The 20,612-nt window shown below is 36.5% G+C and overlaps 1 protein-coding gene across 1 annotated transcript in view; it reads left to right on the forward strand.

The window, feature by feature from the left end:
• Window positions 1–20,612, forward strand: part of LOC149543325 (uncharacterized) — a 105,802-nt gene that overhangs the window by 12,959 nt on the left and 72,231 nt on the right. Inside the window, exons 2-6 of the mRNA XM_089798155.1 lie at window positions 15,358–15,672; window positions 16,281–16,489; window positions 16,619–16,667; window positions 16,811–16,900; window positions 17,126–17,188. Coding sequence (XP_089654281.1) covers window positions 15,358–15,672; window positions 16,281–16,489; window positions 16,619–16,667; window positions 16,811–16,900; window positions 17,126–17,188 — 726 coding nt within the window. The remainder of the gene's footprint in view (window positions 1–15,357; window positions 15,673–16,280; window positions 16,490–16,618; window positions 16,668–16,810; window positions 16,901–17,125; window positions 17,189–20,612) is intronic.

Consider the following 20,612-nt stretch of genomic DNA (forward strand, 5'->3'; position numbering starts at 1 on the left):
TGGTATCAGAGCATAAACTTCAATTTTTTTTGAAAATTTTATTATTTAAATATTAGTTACTTTCTAATATTTAGTTAGCTGTTAGTTATCTGTTAACTAGAATATAATGCTTCTATTCTTGACGACTATCTTAAGGAAACATCGTCTATTCATTTGTATATATTGATCATTTGATCTTTGTCAATAACAATCAAGTTTTTTACCAATTACTTCCCATAATATGGTATCAGAGCATAAACTTCATTTTTTTTTGAAAATTTTGTTATTTCCAACATAAATTATTTGAGCAAATTTTTCGATATTATTTTTTGCAAATTGATCTGGAAGATTTATCTTTAAATCCTCCATTTTTATTGTAGATTTTTGAGTTTGTTTGAACTAGTTAGGGTTTTTTTAAAAACCCTAATTTTCTGTACTAGTTCCAAAATTTTATTTGCATATTCTTGGTGGGTTTTTTGAGAGCTCAACAGGGTTGTCATTCATTTTTTCTGGGTGCCTCAATATTTGTGCCTCAATTTTTGAGCCAGCGGATCCAAAATTTGACAGTAGATTCGTTCTGGTTTTTTTGAGCTCTCTTATGGGTTCCTTTTCATTTTTTTTGTGTCTTCCGACTTTTTGCCTCAAAGTACGTGCCTTTATAGAATTTTCATTGAAAATGCGCCATGGCATCACTGACAAATATTTTGCTCAAGGGAAGTTAAAAATTCAATGGTTGGAATTATGACACTTGGAAGCAGCAAATGCTAACCATCTCTGAATATCGCGGCAACGATAAGGTGGTTTTGGGTACTATAACTCGTCTTGATCAGAGTGTCTATGATCAACATAATCGAAAGGCAGTTATGCTTCTCAAATTATCAGTAGTTGATGAACAACTCCCTTAGATTCCATCTGGGAAAACAATTGCCGAGATATGGGAGTACTTATAAAAACTACAAGAGACTTCCGATAAAAGTAGAGCTTTCTTTGTCAATAACACTCTGTTGTCTATTGCCATGGATGAGCAGAAATCGCTTTAGGAACACTTCAAATAGGATTCAGGAAATCTGCTATCAATTGCTTGCCATTAGACGCAAGATGGAGGAAGAGGACATTGTGGTAATCACTCTTAAAAGTTTACCCAAGTCCTACATGCATTTTATTGAGACTTTCAACATCACTTCTATTGGTGTTCACCTCAAGTTCGCAGATCTTTGCAAGCTTTTTGCTTTAGCAAGATCGATGGAAACAACAGTTCGGTAGCAATTCCAGCTCCACCTCCACAAAGCAAGCTGTTGCTGCTGAATCCTTTCAGAGGGAAAGACTTGGCTAACAAAATGGCCAAGGAGCACACAAGGAGAAAGGACAGGGAAAATGAGCATCCATTGATTGGTTCTTCTCCTCATACAATTAGGACTCAACCACATTTGTACAATGCCTATGGTTACTCTATTGTCATAGATGTTGAGCCTGATGATTACACTTGGGTGGAGTCTATTCAGTATAGGATGGTTGAGCTTGGTATGTTTGATGGTGTTAATTTTTTACACAAGGGTGTGCTTCGTATGACTCCTAATATAGGTAGACAGTTATGCAATCCTAGTGATGATACAAGATGCTGAGAAGTCGGTTGGTGCATCATAATATGGTCACATTAAATATTGTTTTCCATTTAGTCCACTAACAAAGAGCTTTCTTTTTTAATTATTGCATAGGGGTGGGATAGTGGGAGGTTTGATACACTTCCCTTCATGCAAGAGGAAGCCATGTTTGACAGTGTTGCTAGCTTGCTTCTTCAGTAGAGTTATTGTGTTGAGATACATTTTAGAGGGGCAATGTTATGGCAATTGGATATTTTAGACGTTTTACCTATTATGAGTATGGAGCGACAGGATATTATAGACAACTGGGAAGGTGGATGCCCTCTTTTCTTGTGGGACCTAGGAGGACAAGTCACATGTTTAGTAATGTTTCTAGGAGCTGGTCGGCATAATGTTGAGCTCCCATCTTTATTTTTCCTTAGTAGTGCTAGTTATTTCAGTTGGAAGGGCTCTCAGTTGGATTGAGTATTTTCGCATATATGATAGCAGCATATGGTAGTTTGACTTGACAAATTATGCACATGGAGTGATTTGGGATCCTAGTATTAGTATGATTGATGCATTGTTGTTGTGGGGAATTGAAGATCAACTTCACAATTGTAGACTTGTTATTTGTATTAGAGTGGCGCAATGGCTTAGTGGGGAAGCTTCCTTGTGGTTGATATCAAATCCAAGCATTTTGGTCACAGCATGTAGATATAGTTTGCTTTAGGGCGAGCAATCTTTGGGAAGGTAGGACTGTAATGTCCCCTTTTTCTAGCCATTATTTTTTGATGCATCGTTAGCCCTTTCACCATGGTCCCGCGGGCTAACTAGGTCTTTGCAGGGATCAGTGTGAGTTTTAACATAGGCATCTTCAATTTTAGACATATCAAAGTCAAGATAGAAGGGTTTGTATATAATTACTATTTATAGTAAGTCATTAGGGGTCTGTATTTCTGGTTTTGTAGTATTGGACTTGGAGTGTTTTGTTGAGAGCACTTTGGCAAGCTATTATACATGGCTTTCTGAGCTCAATAGGATATATATTTTAATGCCAGAAGATTTAATAGTCTATTTATTATGCCACTTAGTTATTAAAAGGAGACATTACTTAAAAGTGAAATAATACACAAAAGAATTATGAAGAGTCAAGTAGAGGAAAATGAAGAGACACAAAGATGGCTACAAAAGGACCTTTAGAGGCCCATTCTCTTCACGCTTGGTTTATGGTTTTGGTTTATCGGTTTCTTTCTTGGAGAGATATTTGGGAAGCATTTAACTTTCTAACAGCTTGAGGACGGAAACCTTAAGCCAAAAGACAGTGGACAAAAACCCATTGTTCGTTGGAGAAGTCACACCAGGTGTTTCACTTGTGCTTTCACTCTATCTTTATTATCTAATTTGGCTGTTAGTGCTGTATTTAAGATTGGGATAAGTTATGTTATTGTATTGCTGAATTTATATTTCAATAACAAATATCAAGATGTTTAAAATGGAGTATTTGCTGGTTATTTTGGAGTTTTGATGCGTAAAACCATTTGTTAATAATTCTAAAATTTACTGAGTAATATTTTGGGAGAATATCCCAGTTGGGATATTATAGGTTATTCCAAATGCTACGACAATGGAAATGCACTAATGAATCATCATCTTTGCAGGGATTAGTGGGAGTTTCGACATAGGCATCTTCAATTTTAGACATATCAAAGTCAAGATAGAAGGGTTTGTATATACTCACTATTTATAGTAAGTCATTAGGGGTCGGTATTTCTGGTTTTGCAGTATTGGACTTGGAATGTTTTGTTGAGAGCACTTTGGCAAGCTATTACACATGGCTTTCTGAGCTCAGTAGGAAATATATTTTAATGCCAGAAGATTTAATAGTCTATTTATTATGCCACTTAATTATTAAAATAAGGCATTACTTAAAAGTGAAATAATACACAAAAGAAATTTGAAGAGTCAAGCAGAGGAAAATGAAGAGACACAAAGATGGCTACAAAAGGACTTTTAGAGGCCCATTCTCTTCACACTTGGTTTATGGTTTTGGTTTATCGGTTTCTTTCTTGGAGAGATATTTGGGAAGCATTTAGCTATCTACCAGCTCGAGGACAGAAACCTCAAGACAAGACAGTAGACAAAAACCCATTGTCTGTTGGAGAGGTCACACTAAGTGTTTCACTCTCCGGCCGTAGGGGCAGAGGCCCCTAAAATTATATGGGGTGTCCGTGGGTAAGCCGGTGTCGATAGTAGGGCAACTGGATATACTGCTGGATTGACTTCTAGCTATGCTATTGTATCTACTTCTGGGTCTCGATCTCATCCTATCTTTATTATCCAATTTGACTGTTACTGCTGTATTTAAGATTGGGATAAGTTATGTTATTGTATTGCTGAATTTATATTTCAATAGCAAATCTCAAGATGTTTAAAATGGAGTATTTGCTGGCTATTTTGGAGTTTTGATGCATAAAACCATTTGTTAATAATTCTAAAATTTATTGAGTAATTTTTTGGGAGAATATCCCAATTGGGGTATTATAGGTTATTCCAAATGCTACAACAATGGAAATGTACTAATGAATTATAATGCAGCAGCACGATGCAATGTGCAAATGTAATGATAAAGGAAATGCACATTTAATTTATTATGGAAAAGGAAATTGTATCTATACAACTGTAATATCAATGCCACAATGGATAATTCTGTGACTGCAATATAAGCTTGACAATTGGAATGTATATTTCAATATATATTTAAATTGATCGTATCTGATTTAGAAATATGGAACATGCACTTTGCCCTGTGAGCCATCTTTGATATACAATGTGGTGTACGCTGCAATTACAGGATGATTTATTGGAAAAGATGCTGTCTCTAATGTTCTATTATATATTATGCAATCTATTGGCAAAGATGCCATCTCTAATTTTCTATTATATATTATGCAAATTATGTTCTGGAGCCATCTCTGATATATCAAATGTATTATACGCTCCTGTTGGGTACTGTCTCTGATCTGCAATAATAAACCAATCGACTTCGACATGTATCAGTGCTGAAGAGATATGTTGAATAGCTGCCAACCTTCATTATCATAATCACCATTTGTTAATGATTAATAAATGTGATTTGTATATGAACCACCAGCAATGCGATATGGACATAGCTATCCTCCATCCAAACTGTACAGTTGACTAATTTTCAAAATATTGAAAAACATAATGAATTTTTCTGAAAATTTCAGTGTTTGATCATGATCTGCGTAGTTTGTAGTCGAAAACAACAAAAAAAATTGGAAAAAAATACTACGTTTTCATGAATCTGGAAAAAAAAGAACTTTGACTTTGTTTTGTTTTTAGTGCGTTTTGGATGGAGATTAGCATGTCCCATACGATATTATGGATAATCATATATTTTGCATATAGACATAACAGCCAAGTATCGATGACAAATGATAGCCATTGTTGAGAATTACTTATTGCTCATAATAATCATTCATGGTTATTATGAGCAATCTTATAGATTATTCATACTAATGATGAATCATTATTATGATCATTCATTGATCGACACTGACATCCGATCATGGTTAATACATATAATGATGCCATTCTCATCAATCCCATGATACAAAGATATATATCAACAATTACTGCAGAGATGCATGGGCATGTACTTGAGAACATTATAGCATGTATGCATAAATATTAGTGATATGGAAGTGTGGTATACTGACATAGATGTGCTCATGGATGCGAGTATATGTGCATAGATATGTATATGTACGTAGGTGTGTATAAATGCACATGTATGTACGGATGCATATGTATGCATGTATATTTATGAATGCATGAGTATGTTTGTATATGATGACATTTTATGAATGAAATGCAGTTATTGTAACGTGAATGAAATGCTTATGATGACTAACTAATATGCAAATGCAGGAATATATACGAGACAAGATAAGTTCTATTTTTCTTGCCCTTATTTACATTTTTAGTCTATAGTTATAAAATAGTGGGATATCACAGATATGTATTTCAGAGTAATGTAACCAACTCATTAGATGACATTAAATGCTAGTAAGCAGTGGTTGTAACTAACCCTAATTAGGTTTCTCTAAATAATTTTGGTTGTTGATTTCAAATCAATCTGGGCCCTTCATTGTAACTGAGAGGTCTATAAAGGGCTTGGTTTTCTCATTTGTAAGGAGTTAGTCATTAGATAGTGTTGATGTGAGTTTTTGTATCACTACATAACATATTAGTAATTGAATACTTGATACAGAGTATCAAACACACAATCCCTCTCTTGAAAAGTTAATACTTATGAAGATATAAGCAATAACTTCAATGTTCCTTACACTTGTGGATACTCGCTCAGTTTTATTGATGTGATTTGTTGGTAATCACGTAGGCGGCCTTACGCAAATTCTTGAGGATGACTTGGGCTTTGGTGGGATGATGGAGATGGTGGTTCGGTGTGAATGCTAGATGATGTTGGTAGGGTAATTGATGGTAGTGGAGGGTGAATGGTTCTTATGACTGGTATCTTTCTAACTCTCTTCTCCTAAATTCTAAGTCCTAAACTTCTTGCTATCCTACTCCTACTCCTATGGATGGAAGACTAGCAAATGGACTGGGATTGAACCTAATGAAAGTTAACCAGCGGCTCCACCTTCACAGATGCAATGATTCAAAGGAAAAATGAACAAGTTTTCCACATAAGGCTTCCCAACAAGCCGCTAGGATGCTAGTGGTCTAGTATTGATCCCTATCAAACATCTGCTAATGCTAATATGCAACTATTCATCTACTTTACTCTTTGCTTAATAACTTGAAATGAAACTAGCTTTAACAACTTGAAAATAAACTTTAACTATTTGGAGGTAGAAACCATGCAATAATACCAAAGGCTCTTAATCACCATGCAAGTCACAACAATGAGAAAGAAATAGCGAATTTTGGCATTATCTTTGCAACAATTTTCTCTGACCATTACAAATGAGAGCAAATGGCCTTATATAGAGGCCAAAATGTACAACCGATGGTAGAGATAAAGAGGCAAAACTGATGATCCAGATTGAATTCTAGAAACCCTAATTAGGGTTGCCACCCCATCGGCCAATGAGAAGATGCCACCTTGTCAATGGACCAATGAAAAAAGTGTAAAAGTGGCAACCAATGAGAAGGCACCAAAATGGTGGCCAATCACAATTAGACACTTGTCCTATCCTAGAAGAAAGAGAAATTGCCACTTGGGCTTACATCAAATGATCTTCTAATATAACTCTCCCTTTTTCTTTCATTCTTTTAGCTAAGGCAATGAACCTAGCTAGCCTTTCGTTGATTTCTTCCATGGGAGGACAAGTATATGCTTCCTCCTGAGCTCCACTGATTTCATCACGTTGTTTGCTGCTTGTAGTGTCTTTTCATGATCCTTCTCATACTCTTTTGCGAATCCAATGTAAGCATTTAGGGAGGAAAGGGTGTTCAAATGTTTCTTCTTGATAGCAACCTTTCCTAGCTCATCCAATCTCGATCCAAGTATTGTCTCATTGATATCCTCTTCTCTGAGGTCTTAAAAATCAAGTGCCATCCCAACGTCTCTCATCATGGTTGAAATGGAAGTGTCGACGCTTGGGTTGTGCTGTGCAACCGTCTTCTGTATCTCTTCAAGTGTTCTAAATCTAGTAGTCAATGCAACAAGCCAAGATTCAACCGTACTCAATCCTCTCTCATCAACCAACCTGGCCCTCTCCAAATATGCTTCTGGTAGCCCAATGAATGCCTGTAGCCTGGGAATAGCTAAATCTTTGATGGGAAGGAAATCCTTCCACTCTTTTTCAAATAATCTGAACTTGTTTCTAATAGTCACTAATGACCGGAATGTCGAGATGAAGGAAGGCAAGAAATTTCGCCCATCTTGGGTTGTATCATGGATCCAACCCTTGACTTCATGTAGCTGAGTTGATATCTCTTCTAGGTTGCTCCCGCTATCTTGAGGAAGGGCTGCCTGGTGTAACTGTTGGATGGGTTGACAATCTTTCCAATACTTGTTCTCGGCCTCCAACTTTACAATCCTTTCATTTGCCTTCCTCAACCTTTCTCTGATTGAAGCTATACCCTCCTGAATCTCTTCACATTCCATATCATTTGTGTTTCTTCCCAAGTTGTGTTCTACTATCTCATATTCGTGGGCTGCAATCTCATCCACTGCCTTATTGACTGTTGGTATAGCAATTTGAACCCTCGGTGACCATCATTGTCGCTCCTGATTACCTTTGCCACCGTTTTTGCCATTTGTTTCTGGTTCTTGCTATCACCCTTTTCTATTAATCCTTGGATGTCTTCCACTGTCCGAGTAGTTACCACCTCGCCTCTTGGCATGAGCATTTGCCTTAACCATAGTGGTGCAATACATCTCCCCAAATTTGGATTTGGTTCGACTAACAAAGCATCACCAACGGCCTCGGGTGCCTGACTTATTGCCTTAATGTCAATTGGCCCATCTTCTTCTCCAATAGTTATTGCCATATCATCTCCTTGGTCTTCTGAGAGGGGAGTATTCAGTGCTCTCACTGTAACCACTTGATTTTGAATTAAAGCTTACCTCTACCCTGCCCCTTTATCACTTGAACTGACCTCTTGGCTTCTAGCCTCAATTATGCTTTGTCTTGATGGAATTGTACGCTGTCTCTGGGCTGGAGGTTCCAGATGTTATTTGCTTTTTTCAACCTCTAAAACTCTCCTTTTACTTCTACTTGTTTCCTGTTGCCGGCTACTTCCTTCACCCTTATGTCCGATTGATTCTGTTGGACCTTCTTTTGGCTTCATCTTCTCATATGTAAGGGGAATCTTTTGTCTTTGTAGCCTCCTTAATCTTTCATTATACCATGACTCGATATGCAAATCAACTACCCTGGTGACTGCCTCCAAGGAAGGATCTTGATGGTCATCCCAATCAACTGGATTCAACTTTGTTCCTTCTATTGTATCATAATCTCCTCTCAACACATTTCCATCATCTTCCAATTGATCAGGAATATCAAGGCCTCTCCATTTGATATCTCTCATCATGTTTACTGACAATCTTGAGAAAGCTAGCTTTCTCACATGAAAGTCATCCTTGGCATTGGCCCAAAAGTCTTCTATAGTGGGAACATGTTTAAATACATTTCCATGAGATACCTTGATAAGACCGTTAGGATCGAATCCTTGCCTTGCTCTGTACCACCCTAGATGATACCATTCCAATTCCTTCTCTGGCTGCAAAGGCGGCCCGATTGGGGCAACTATCATTGCCAATTTCGGTTGAGAAGGTTATCCCTGTCTTACCTTTGTTTCTCATTATTCTATCATAGTGCTCAAGTTGCCTAGCCAATTCCATCAAAACTACCTTGTTGGGTGGGTAACTTGGAAGCCTCTTGGGACAAACTGTGCTGCCTGCTACTCTAATGTAGGTGAATTGCGGAAATTGGATAAACCAACTCCCAAACTTCTTTATTTTTGCTTCTGCTTCTGATGAAAGTCTCTTAGCAGGTGTCCCTTGTAATACCCTTACTATCTTCATGGCAAAGGCGTCACAAAATATTTTGTAATCTTTGTTGTTGTGCAAATGAAGTTGTGGATAGCATTCATGCACCAAATATTGCCCCAGCCCATTGCCAACTTCTCCTAAGGCCTTAAGTCCCGGACTCCTATACAGTCTAGCAATTAGGTAAAACAGATAGGATCCCATGTAGAATTGCTTTTGATTTGGTATGGTTCTAAGTTGCAACTCTAGGTTCTCACTTATGATCTTAGCCTAATCAAATCTTCTTTTTTCCTTTTCAGTTTCATCAATGAAGAAGTACATCCAGTTTTCAAATTGCATACCTTGAGCTAGGCCCATGATTCGGCTGAGAAGCACAATGAGATCTCCGTATTCTGATTTGAAGTCCGCCACTGTAAGCTTTGATGATTTAGTCACGTCTTTTTTTCCCTCGTGTAGCCAATTCTGCTTTAGATGTGTGAAATAGGCCTCCTGGTTATCCTGAAATGATTTAGCTACTTGATCCATTATCACTGCTATCATGCTCTTATACTGGGGAATGTTAAATGCTTCTTTGATCGCTTGCCCGCCAATCGTGGCCAACACTCTCTTCCCTTCATAAAAAATGATGGATTTACTGATTAGATCAAACCTGGATGTGCATTCCATAACCGATTCCAGACAAGGCAACGTAGGAGGAAAAGTTGGTGCATGTACAATTCCACTTCTGTATATCTTCTTTGCCAAGGGGGATTGACCTTCTTCTAGTCTGTCCTTTATCTGTACCATGTTTAATGTACCGACATTGTTATCGGTTATTCGCTTCATTTTCGAGAAGAAAGTTGTTTTGGGCATCATATCCTCTTTGTCTTTTTTAGTATTTGTTCCCTTAGGATTTTTGTTTGCACTACCATTCTCCATCTCGTCGCCCTATTACGAGATGGTAAAGTGGTGGACAATGAATGTAAGAAGAACCAAGGGAGACAATATCTAGACAAGAACGAAAGAAGGAAGTCAGCTTAAGGACCCCTTTCAACTCTAAATGATTAGAAGTCACCTCCACCAATAGCCGGATCTTTCTTTTGGAATCTAGGATCAGATTTTGAGAATTTCAAATCCCTTGAAAATCAGAATTTAAATTCTTTGGAATCGTCCACCGTTTGCTCCAAAAATCAGACTTTCATCATGTATTTCTTCTCCAAATTAAAATCGCCCAGGTCTGATGTAAAAATACAGTCCCAAATGGAGAAAATCAGACCTCCATCATAAATCGCGTAGGGCATAAAAATCAGATCTACCCTCAAAAAAATGCCAAGAGTGGAAAATTCTGCTCTCGAACCAATTTGCCCTAGCATGGAAAATGCTCTCTCAATAAAAATCGCCACACATGAGAGAAATCAGACTGCCCTAGTAGAAATCGCCCAACAATGGAGAAGAAATCTGCCCAATCAAAATCGTCCAAGCATGGAAATTCTGCCCAAGGAAGAGCTGCTCCAAGATAAAATTTGCCCAAAATGAAGAGAGGACTGCCCTCAAAAAATTGCCAACACCTTGAGGAGGAAGAGTGACAAGTGAGGAGGAAAGGGGAAAGAGGCTTCCTCTTATACCCAACTTTCTTACTTTCCATAGCTGGCCGACTGGGACCTTGGGAGCAAGAAAAACAATAATTAATGCACAATTCTGGCCCCTAATTAAATGCTTAGCTAAATATTAACTTGGCCAAGATGAAATTTACTTTTTTAAATTGCTAATTAGAGCAAAATTGCAAAAAGAAAGTAAATAATGCCTTGGAGATGCTAAATGTTTCCATTTAATGAGGATTTAGCACTTAATATGTCATTAAAATTGGATTTTGGCTAGCCAAAAGCCATTTTTTAATATTAAATTACCAATTTCATTAAGGCTTAAAGAATTTTCAAGGCAATTTTAGTCTATTAAAGCCAAATTTTTTGCAATGCAATACAAATCGATTTTGCCAAGCAATTTTAGTTTATGACAAAAATAAAATCATTTCTAGAGCCTAAAATCGATTTTGCAATTTGATTTCATCTTCACAAAAGGAAATTTTTTTCTCACCAAAGAAATTTGAGATTTTCCAAAAAAAAATCAAATCTAACAAAATTTCACTTTTTGAAAATTATCCAAATTTACAAACAAATCGTGTAAGTATAGATTTTACAATTTTATCCTACCAAGTGTTGCTTTTGAAATTTTGTCCGCCCTAAGGATGAAATTGGTTGTTCTGGAAAATCAAGTTGAAAACAGGTGAAAATAAACTTAGCCCTCTCCCCTCTGGCCTGAAAGGTGTCCAAGGCTTAAAATTTTCAAAAATATTTTTTGGACAACTCAAAAATTTGCCAAGTCGATTAAAAAAAAGGGGGTCCCCAAAAATTTTGGGGCGATGGTGTGAAAACCTCACAACAGATAGGAGCAAGAACTAGTAGTAGCTGTAGGAGGAGATCAAAGATTGTTTCCAAGACAATGTTTTAATTCATTATATGACTCTCATTGAAGATATGACAAACTTTTATTTGTTGTATCAACATGTTGCATTGATTCTTCTTCTCCAAGTTTTAGTTAAAGTTCATTGATTGCAATGGAGAAATAGGAAGATGCATGATGAATTTCGTGGTCATATCATTTGTTGTTTCTTCAATGCAAACCACATTGCATGGCTAGTTTGAACTCATTTTAAGCATTAAGGTTGATTGTGGATATGATTTGGATTGCGCTAGTATTGGGTATTTGGGTGAATGTTTACAATATGAAAATCCTTCGCTACCTTTGGAGATTGCGTCATCTTTGTGTAGTTATTTCATTTGGCGAAGCAAAGCTTGGTTAAAGAATTCAGTCATCTAAGCATCATCCATTGATATCATTGGTCTTAGGTGTTAGTTTAGACTTTGTAACCTCTTTGTAACCACTGTAATGAACCTGCTGGCTCACCCTATAGATGTGCTGAAGAATACATCTTTTTGTGTCCCAGAATGTTTGCAATTGTCTTTGATTTTTTGCATTAAGTAGATCTTTACTTTCAAAATATATATGAATTGCTAAAATGAATAACAAGTGAACAGCTATTAACAGTGTTAGTAAATAACTTACAAACATATAACCACTCATTATCAATGCAGATATGATTACTTACATGACAGTTAACAACTGGAAATTGAAATTGCATAAACAGAATGAGTTTACAAAGGAACTTGGATGATGGATGCAAGAATTCGTAGGCCAAAAGATGCAACAATCTTCCCAGCAGTCCTCAATACCCCAACATTCCGTACTTCCTTTACTGTAACAGGCTTTAGCAGCCACGATAATCAGAAATGCTGTATGGGCTGCCCTTGATACTGATCACATCCTCAAATAGTACCTATGTAGACCTCAAACAGGTAATGTGGCCCTTGAAAACAGATCACAGGCGTCATAAATTGCAACTCATGCAACTGTAGTTGAATGCAGGCCCTCCTCAAATGATCGCAGCCTTGAAAAATGTCAAACTGCTGCCTAGAAATGGAACGGCAACCCCTCCAGTATACACTTCGACTCCACATACAAACGCAGCACTTCAATTTGCAACACAATATAATTTCCAGCCTTTCATTTAATCACAGAATTTGATCTTAGCCGCCTGCTTCTTCAGTCTTCTCAATAATAATAGCCACAGATGAGAAGTTCTACCAAATTGTATACCTCGACAACAATTTGGAGCACGGTTCAGAATTTCCAGAATTCACCACTTCAAACCCTCAGCCAAAATCAAGATAATAAACAATTCAATGGATTCAATCCACCACAAATTTTCAGCACAAATGATTTCTTCCAAAGCAACAGAAATACATAAATGGAAGACTTAATAACTCAGATTCAAACCCTTATACCTCAGCTAGGGAATTGAATACACAAATCAGAGAACTCAGAAACCCTTCGTGAAGACAATAAAAATCAAATAGACAATTGGATGATCAATTCTCATAATGGGAGCCATATTTACAGTCTCCATTGTGCAACTTAGCTTCGAGTACTCACCTTTCATTTAAAAGCCTTTTTGCTTTATACTTAGGCACATAATATAATTTATTAATTTTCTGTTGGCTCTCAAAAACGACCTTATCAACCATATCATGATATTTTGACACAAAAAATCATTGTTTCTTGTGCCCAAGATTGAAAACTTTCAACTCGGTTCCAACGAGCTATGACGCTAAGGTGGCCAACATACAATACCAGCAAAAATAGCAACCTATTTAGTTGAATAATAATAATTATTCACCCGTCTTGCGAAAATGACTAAAGAAGCATTAGAATTGAAATTTGACAACATAGGAGTGATCCTAATGAAGAAATATGATGAATGAACTTGACGGGGTGACTTACTAAAAATAGACCTCCCTCCAAGATTCTTGGAGCCCAAAGTAGAAGCAAAAAAAAAGAAAACTGAGAGCATCATTCAACTCCTCTAACTCAACTGAGCTCATCAGAACCAATTATTGACTTCCTATAAATAGTAAGTCCCTCAAAACAGAGCCAAAACTCACCATAGGTCATTGGAAAGCCTAATAATTCGACAATTGAGACCCTCAAATCCCATTGTCAGCTCATGAGTGTCGCAATGATGAATTGACTAAGCCAAGTACGAGAACTTGCTAAAAATGGGGACATCACATGGGGGATATCGAGTCAAAGAGTATTGAATTAGATGCTTCCATTTCTCACCTGGTTGCAATTGGAGTAGATGATGACTATGAGCCATGTAGTGAGCATGAGAGTGCTAGTGTTAGTGATATTGGCGCTATTTGTGTTTTTTCTAATTTGCCACAATATAGTTCATCTAATATGGAGGATGATATATTGATGACCAATATTGGACTATTAATATGGTGTTGTATATTTGGCTATGTTATTTGACTACTAGTATGGTGGTGTATTTTGATTTTAATCACTGCTGCAAATATGCATATATTTTTATTCTTGTATGGACTAACCCAAAACGAACCCAACCCCAAACATTTTTCGCTTGAGCCTATGAACTGAACCCTTGAACCCAAACCCAAAACCTGAGTTGGTAACTTGGTTTTTACTTAACAACAGAAAAATTATGAAGTTTAAGAATGTTTTCCATTGGGATTGGCAACTTATTTTGTTGCACACTTAAATTTTCTGATACAATCTTCATTGTTTTTACTTTAACAACATCAAATTGAAGATGCTTACGAATGTTTTGCATAGGATTGGCAACTTAATTTGTCAAAGTATGATTGGAATAGATAATATTCATGTTGGTAACTGAAGTAGTGTAAAATCCACACTGATTATGGATCAGTTCCATAACGTTTGGTAGTGATGGTGCATTAGGCCCATAGCTATTTTTGGTTGTTTCTAGAATCAAGATATAAATATTGTTTCCGTTTTTCTACTTTTATGGTAGAGGCATCGTCAAGACAATCCATTATAGGAGTGATCTTTGACTCACCTCAGTAGGCAATTAAAATAGTGTTAATAGTGCTCATCAAGTATATGAATTGTTCCCTACATGTCAAGTAAATAAGGAAAGTTGTGCTCTTCTAACTGTAAAATTTGTTTGGAGCATTCATTTGTAATGGGCTAGAGAATTTTTCTTCCTTCTATTGATGCTTTTGGCTATACTTTTCTGTGTGGTGCTGAGGTCTTTGATTTGCGACATGAAAAGGGGGAACTGAAGGTTAGTCTCAATTAAATGTGAAGCTGTATGAAATTGACTTCATAACTGGATAGCAGAATGGTATTTTATAAACTGGCACTTAACGTGAATTGGAACACATTTTTCACAGTCAACTGTGGTTGAATGCTACAGTTGAGAAGGTGAAACTACATTTGGTGCTTGTTTTAATCAATCAATGCAATATCTCAGAAATTCATTTTTGAACATAAACAAAACAAATGTCATTCAATTGACAGATTGTGTAAAGAGCAATATGAATTTTTGTCAAATATTCTTTAAATCCTAATCTGACACACACATACACATCTCCTCACATTCATGATTCTTTTCAGTTCAAATGGCACTGTGCTTGACTAGAAGATTTAAGATCTTAATAGAGTAAGCCTCTTACATATGACCCTGAGAAGATGGGCATTCCATTAAGTCAATAAATCAAAATCTTCTTATCATTATAACAATCAACTTACAAGATTGCTTATTTATTTGATTGCCTCACATTAAAAAGTGTCAGTATGTTTATGTGAATGCTACTTATGTATAACTCTTTTCAGGTGCCGGTACGGGATTTGGGAGATTATACAAAAGGAATTGGGGATTGTAGTTCTTTTCCTGCATTGGGAAAGGGTAAAAATAGGCAATATTGGTTTCATGAAGATTCACAAGCATATTTTGATGATGAAGAGCAATACAATAGAATAAAAGCAATTTCAGGGCTGCGCTGCAGTATCTGTGACAGTATTTCACAAGAAGCAGGAAAATGTTTCCGAAAAGGAGGTTTAAACTTTAAACACATTGACCAGTTGAAAAATCACTTATTCCACATGCACAGTCGCTCATTTTGTGAGCTGTGTCTGGAAGGCCGGAAGGTAGGCACGATTGAACCTTCTCTTTCCTAATTTGCAGCGTATTTATGTACCATTTAGGAAACTAATAGAGTTTTGAATTGGAAGAGCTGATTATTGTGAATGGGCAAAAGTCTCAAGATTTGTCCTACCGAAATTTTGTGTTCTTCATTTGTCTTTTTCAAGGGTTGTTGTAGCAGCAGATTCTAGTGGATCTGTTGTAGGATTGTGGTGTTGAAGTTATATAGTGGATTTTGAATAAACTATTTGAATGGCTGCTGAAAAGCATCTTGTTTTGAGGGTACTTTTCATCTTCCAGCTGCAATGATTATCCTCCACTTTTCAACATGATTATGTCAGTCTTTCCAGTTGTAATTGGTGTCTATTGTTTTACACATGATGTCTCATTATTTATATAGGCACATAATTATAATATTTTTTGCTTTGCAGTGCAATATCTCATCTTTACTTTTATATTTCAAGAATATTGTGAAAATGTTGTTGATGCACAATTGTTTATTTTAATGATATCTTCACATTTAAGTTGCTTTAGAATAATCTTCAATTTTAACTCGTGTCAGCTATTAATTTACAAACTTTGTATTTTTCTATCCTTGGCAATGGTGGAACAGGTTTTTATTTGTGAACAGAAGCTTTATGCTCAAAAACAGCTGCATCACCATTTATCCAGAGGTGATTGTGAGGTTGATGGCAATGAGAGAGACGAGGAGGGATACACGGGACATCCAATATGTAACTTTTGCAAGAAGCATTTCTATGGAGAGAATGAACTTTTTCAGCACATGTCAACAGAACATTATACTTGCCACCTATGCCAACGGTGAAACAAATAATGTCGATGTTGTGTTCTTTTCTGTTTTCAGGGCATTTGTTTGGAGGGATTTCAGTTGAATTTCTAAATGGTTTTCACTTCCTCTTTTACTCATACAATCATCTACGGGATTTGCAGAATGAACCCTGGACATTATGATTATTTTCAGAACTATAATGACTTAGAAGTAAGGCTTTTATACAAAGTATATCAATAAGGCTTTTATACAAAGTGTATCAATCGTATTCACAAATTGAATTTGTACAACTTGTCATTTCTTGTTACAAAGCCATCACTTCTTGATTCTGTGATATGAATTTGTCACTGCAGGCACATTTTCGCCAGCAACATTTTTTATGTGAAAATGCAGAATGTCTTGCAAAAAGATTTGTGGTCTTTGTGTCTGAATTGGGATTTATGGTGAGTTTCTCCTAATAGTTAAATTTTTAACATTAGGTATTATGAATTAGAAGTTCTAGAACAGGCTGAGTGTTTTGTAAAAAGGTTGCTTTATCCAAGGGTTTTGTAATGTTTGGTTTTGATATGCTTGCAAGATGTCATGGTACTTTTCTGTTTCTTGGAAGCCAGAAGTGGCCAATCCTTTCCAAAGAAGTGATTAAGCCATATGTATCTTTTCTATTTCAGAAGCATAATACATTACAGCACGGTGGGAAAATGTCTCGGTCCCAGCGTAGTACTGCACTCCAAGTATGTATCTTTTTTGTAACTAACTGATAGCTTTTTTTTGGGTTTTGTGTTGCTTAGAAATCAAATGAAATATCTCAAATAATGTCCATGATATCTAAAGGTCTCTGTGACTAACCTGAAGGAATGCAAATATGGGAGTATGTAACAAAAAGTGTGAAACGTAGGGGATAACACTTAGTCTCGAGACAAATTTTCTGTTTTTTTGGCCAATTGGGTCTCTCTCTATGATATTGTTCAAAATTTCCATTGCCTGTGCATGTCTTTCTCAAACAAGACATGTAAGGAATTAAACTTTAACTGTATATCTGGTCTTTCAAATGTCACTATGTGCAGCACTTCCCATGATAAAATTATTCTGTCCTACTTACTCTGGAAGAGCAAAGTGAACGTTTCCTCTCCCTGCATTGTTACTTACCATCTGCCAGTTTTATGGTGTGATAGCATGAGCTGATCCTCAGTTGAGCTATTAGCATCTCTGTTTTCAATTTTTTTCATTGGCGGGAATGAACTCAATTATGCACCATTATCATTTTTTTCTGATTAGCTTTGTCTACATGGTTGGCTTTTTCTTACAAATTTTTGATTAACTATTGTTGGGCATTTCTGAAGGGTAATGTTCATCTACTGATATGTTTATTCTTTTCTTTCATCAAAGTACTTTTTAGTCTGTTCAGACCTTCATCTATAACTATCTTAGGTCATTTATCATTTTCTGTACTTTCCACTCCTTAAGTAATCCAGGAGTCTAATCACAGCTGTTGTGGATATGTATCATTGTTTACTAGTGAAATATTGTAGGAGATATGGGCATTGATTTCAAACTGTTTTTGACAATATGCTTTTGGTTTCTTTAAATTTGTCTCCATTTCAGACATGAAGTACTGTTGACTTGAGCAGTAGCGTCACACCCATGTAGCACTTGTTAGGTGAATTTTTTGCAATTGACAACTTGTGCAAATCGAGTCGCAAAATAGGTAGGCCAGCCACAACATATGAGACAAAGTCTCTCCTACCTTAAATGGAAGGCTCCCCCTTCTTACCATTCCTACTGTTCTATTTGTCAGTACTATGGATGAGTGGTATTCTGTCATGTCCCCTCTCTAGTCTGACTAGCAGAGTCATGAGAGTTGGCCTATTATTGGAGTCTCGTAGGCTAGTAGTGGTGGATAGAGACTCATACTAGATACTTAGTGACCAGAGTTGGTTTTACAATTAGTTTGAGAGCCAGTTGGGATAGTTCCTTAATTTTAGGGATTTTCCTAAAATTTAGGAGGTTGTGGCAGTGATCAGATTTGAGGCTCCTTGGGACTGGTATATGGTTTCAGTTTCAGGGTGATAGGGTATATTCCCTAATTTCTAGGAGCATCCTTAGTTTTTAGGGATGGGACTGCCAGTTGGCCCACATTGCCTGACATTAGTCACAGGCAGGTGACAGGACCCGTTCACTGATTATTTGGTTGGTTTGGCTTTCCAGTTGAATTTGACTTCCCCGTTGAATAGAAAAAATATTTTTCAATATTTCCTAAGTTTGCGTTTAAATAAATTAAAATAAAGCTATTTATATAGCTAATTGGAGTAATAAGGGGATTTTGGCTTCTTTTGGTCAAGCAGGCCTATGTGTTATAGCTTGTTGGAAAGGTCTTGAATTATTATAACTTATTTTCATCATTTGGAGACCTTCGGGTACCTAGAGTTATGTTATTTGAGAAAAGGGGTGTTTTTCCTATACATAAAGGCCTTTTAATTGAGAAGATGCCATTTCATAATAAAGGGAAAGGCATATTCTCCCTTTAGGGCTCGATTAGCTTTGAGAGGGAGATAAAAGGAGATGTTGACTCATTCTTTGATTATCATCTTCATTCTTGGTATTTGCGATTTTGCTCTGAGTGATTCTAAAGGTCTGGGACGCAAACCCTAGAGCCTGGCTATTGGGACACAAACCCAAATAGTTGGTTTCAACAACATTTTACAGTATTGTTTTAGTAGTTGACAAAGATTGTTAAGTTCAGCCTTGAGGGTGCTTGTGCATTGCATGTTGGGGGTCTTGTTTGGCATGTTGGGATCTTCTTGCTACCTTGGCATGACTATAGCAGTCGTATGGTTGCCTTTCAGTTGGCACATGATTTGTTGGTTGGCTTATGTGAGCCATCTCCATCCTTTTGGTGCATGGCTGGTCCATTCTTGCAGTTGGCGTCATCATTCTTCGTTTGTAAATACCTTTGCTGGCATACTGATTACAAATCTTGCCTGGTATGATTTGTAGCTATTCTAGTTGACTGAATATTATATTATTTGCTGCTGTTGTTAATTATTGTTTTACTTATATTTCGAAAATACAAAAAAGAAGAAACAATCTTTTTGCAACTTCTGTCTAATTCTCTAAGAGCACAAGGAAAGCATAGGAAAATCTATTATTTTAATTAAAATTTACAGAAGTTCAGTGAAAGGATCCTTTTGGGATCTTTCATATTCTGATATGGCTCATTATCTAACTTATGGTGAATGCCCCCACATTTGTCATACAAAGAACAAAGGATTCCCAAGTTAAAGGCTGCTGATTTTATTCCTTGGGAATACTGTCTTTACAAGTGGGGAATTGATGGAACTTTTATACGTGTATGGATAAGGTTCAACAAGTTCGTATTTTGGAATGTTTTCATAATCAAGCTTGCGGAGAACATTTTGTTAGAAAGTAAAGTCCACCAAGATAACTGAGAGGTGGGGGGAGGGTCAATCAGTTATCCAACTATTAAAACATTTATCAACCTTATTAATCCTTAACCATGTGAACAATATAACCAACAACCATAAGAAGATACACATACACAATAACACCAGATATGTTAACTAAGGAAACCCTGATTAGAGGGAAATCTTGAATTTTTTTTTGTAAGAGGATGGCCTCTGTTAGGAGCCAATGAAATATATTTAATACATATCAGTCTCTGTTAGGAGACTTTGAATCCCTGTTAGGAGATTCCAACCCTATTAGGAGTTGTAGAATCTAGAAGGACCTGTTGCTTAATTTTAACACATGTTAAAATTCAGTTCCGAAAAGATCAAATGAAGTAAAGTGTACATGTTTATCATTTTCTGCTCAAATTCAAAATTGCAGAAAACACTTTTCATTCATATTGAAAGAATAGGAAATGCCCTTGTATTATTCATTCCGAATATACAACTGATAATTACAAAAGAACTGTAATAATCAAAGAACACTAAAAGTAAAATTCTCTCACACAAGTGACCGTGAGAGTAGTCCCTAAACTGCTGATATATATTCCTACTTTGACATATAAATAACATGAAAAAGAATAGAGAGAGGAGAAGGTCATGGGCACCAGTCATTGCTTGTAATGACTGGTTGAGCCGCATCCATTTGCTTCCACCCATCCGCTGCCTCAAATTGCATCCCATCCACTCA

This window comes from Cupressus sempervirens, chromosome 8, assembly GCF_028749045.1.
Source record: "Cupressus sempervirens isolate cs-2001-9-10 chromosome 8, ASM2874904v1, whole genome shotgun sequence".
Classification (NCBI taxonomy): Eukaryota; Viridiplantae; Streptophyta; class Pinopsida; order Cupressales; family Cupressaceae; genus Cupressus; species Cupressus sempervirens.